At 40.1% G+C, this 2,589-nt stretch overlaps 1 protein-coding gene across 5 annotated transcripts in view; it reads left to right on the top strand.

The window, feature by feature from the left end:
• The window catches only part of snap91a (synaptosome associated protein 91a), a 49,375-nt gene that overhangs the window by 32,876 nt on the left and 13,910 nt on the right, over positions 1-2,589 (top strand). For all 5 annotated transcript variants that reach the window (XM_020621578.1, XM_020621580.1, XM_020621577.1 and 2 more), the window contains one exon: positions 1,401-1,457. In XM_020621578.1, the coding sequence (XP_020477234.1) occupies positions 1,401-1,457 (57 nt within the window). The remainder of the gene's footprint in view (positions 1-1,400; positions 1,458-2,589) is intronic.

The raw sequence follows: 2,589 nt of genomic DNA, 5'->3' as shown, positions 1-2,589 counted from the left end.
TGCCCGCCTCCCTGCCCGTCTCAGCTCCCGCCACCACCTCAGCCACAGACATCGACCTTTTCGGAGGTCAGTGTGGTCAGAGGATAGGATATACTGTAGACTAGGACACACAACATGGTGGCCTGCCTGCTTGTCTACAATAAGCCCCGTCATCATTTAGGAAGTTACGGTTAGGTTTCCGTTGGTATAAAGCTTGTATATAGACGCCTGGGATGCCAACATCACTCCCTAAATTATGCATTATAACCACTAATATATTCATGGGGAGTGCTGCATCCTAAAACCACAAAAATTCTGCAGGTTTTCATCCAATCAGATGACATGTTTGAGTGATGTACATAAGCTTCATTTATGTGATATCTAAACACTGAGCAGAATCATTGATTCAACATAAGAGTTCAATCAGTAGAAACCTAGTTGAGATTTTTTTTTTTACCCTTTTCTTAAGTTGTGACAGGTAACTGTATGAAATTCTGTATGAAAATCAAAACTAGTGGAACTGAGGAAAATCAGGTTCTTAGTGCTGTGACTCAAATGTTAGGCTTCTCTATTCTTTTTCTATTGATTTTCAATTTTTTTTTGTTGTTTCTTCTATTTGCTCACTATTGTGCTGACATAATATCAGACCTTTTCCTAGTTTTGCTGTGAGCACAGAGCAAAACCTTTATCATATGTGGCACAAATATGAGCAGTATAGTGGAAGCCCTATACCTAATGTGCTGATATCAACATGTTTTAAAAAGTCATTGTTTTGTCATATCCTTGTGCACCTCAGTAAACCCACTGCTGTCGTGACTCATAATTATAGGTTTTGCTACTTTCTGCTGTTTTTGTCGATCGCCCTTAATGAGTTTCTCCCTAATGGCTTCATAGCAGTTTTATAAATATGCCAAGCTGGTGAGAAGCTTCATTTGTTTTAATGATATTTTGGCTTTTTGACTTTAACCCCAGACCTAACATTCCACAAGCAGCTCATGCCTACTGAACAGCAGCTACCTTTGTCAAAGAGAGACTTTGTGTCCTCCATCCCTAAATGTGACATTTTGCTCTTGTCACAGAGTACAAATAACTTGTGACAACTGGCCTCATTTCACAAGCCTGCATGGGCAGTGCACTCACTGAATGCAGCATTATGCAGCCCTCCGAAGCCAGTTACGTGACCGATGGTACAATCAGATCGATCACTACAGTAACCGGGCTGCATATTTCTTGTATTCTCTGCTTTTCTCTGATTCTGATCTCCTATTTTTGTTTCCTTTCCTGTCCATTTCATCTGTTTATTCATCTTCTGTTCTTTACATCCATGTGTCTGTCGGTGTGTCGGCCCGGTGTTATGTTTTGTGTTTGCGTTCTGGCTGTTTTCGTCTGCAATACCCTAGATGCGTTTGCGCCTTCCCCAGGAGATGGTCCTGCTGTCGTGGCCGCTGGCCCTGCTGCTGATGCATTTGGTGGATCTGGTGGGTGACAAAACAGCTTTTTGTGCATGTATGTGTGAGTGAGAGAAAGTTGTTGTTGCTTTTATTACATTAAAGCTGATTCTGCTTCCATAGGAGACAGTAGAACAAGCACTTGCCCTCAGGGCCTACTGTCTCTCCCCAAATCCTGCTCTAATGCCCCAGTCATGGACCCTCTCCTCCCTCATCTTAGCTACTCTTCTCCTCCTACTATTCACCCAGTGAATACTGCAGTAAAAAGCAGCTATTATCAATAGTGTATTCCAGGAATGAATACCATTTGTTTTGATACCACTGACTGATGCTACCTGATGATCATCATCATCACTGAGACCTTTTTTTCTTTCTTTATTCCACTGAGTTTCTCTCTTTGGCCTAGTATATACAGTATAGCTGGTTTTGCCTTCAAGCAAATTAGATTTTTAAATAAATGAACAGTACTTCTTTATAATACATCTAGTTTGTGCATATTATCAAACCACAGGAGTGACTAAAACAGAAGAATATTTTAGGGTTATACTATATAACAAGCTTTCCCATTAACTTTATTCTGCACCCACACTTGACTTCCTGTATTAAAGTCGACACACCATGTTTTTTGAACACTACTGGTCAGCTTCCCTTTTTTAGTGATGAGAATATATTGTAGACTCTTAAGTTGGCCCTGTCATCTGCAGTGTTTCATCCATCTCTGGAAATGTTTGCACAGACATTCATTGTCACCACAGTATGAATCCAAGACGTATTATGTAGCATCATTATCAGACCAAACTTTTCATCTGTCCACTACTTTTTGTGACCTGAAAACTAAACACATTTCCTATTTGACTCAGCTGTGCTTTGTGATAATTAGCCAGTGTTAGCGTGCTGGAAAGCTGAAATGAGGGTGGCAAACTTGGTAAACAGTACATGCAACATCAGCATTTCTTGAAAACAGGTGTGACCATGAGCAAGTTGACAAATCAGATGCAAGTTGACCCCGGTGTTTAAATCCCCACTCCTCTCTCAAATGCTTTGACTTTTTTTTTGTTTTTGTTTGTTTTCCATCAACATTGCACATTGCATAGATAGAAAATTGAAAAGCCACAGTTAAAATCTTAATTACATATTGATCTGACAAATGGAAAATGCAAGT

The sequence above is a fragment of the Monopterus albus genome, unplaced genomic scaffold (genome assembly GCF_001952655.1).
Source record: "Monopterus albus unplaced genomic scaffold, M_albus_1.0 scaffold262.1, whole genome shotgun sequence".
NCBI lineage: Eukaryota > Metazoa > Chordata > Actinopteri > Synbranchiformes > Synbranchidae > Monopterus > Monopterus albus.
The sequence above is the reverse complement of the archived record's forward strand: the minus strand, read 5'-3'. Positions and strand labels throughout refer to the sequence as shown.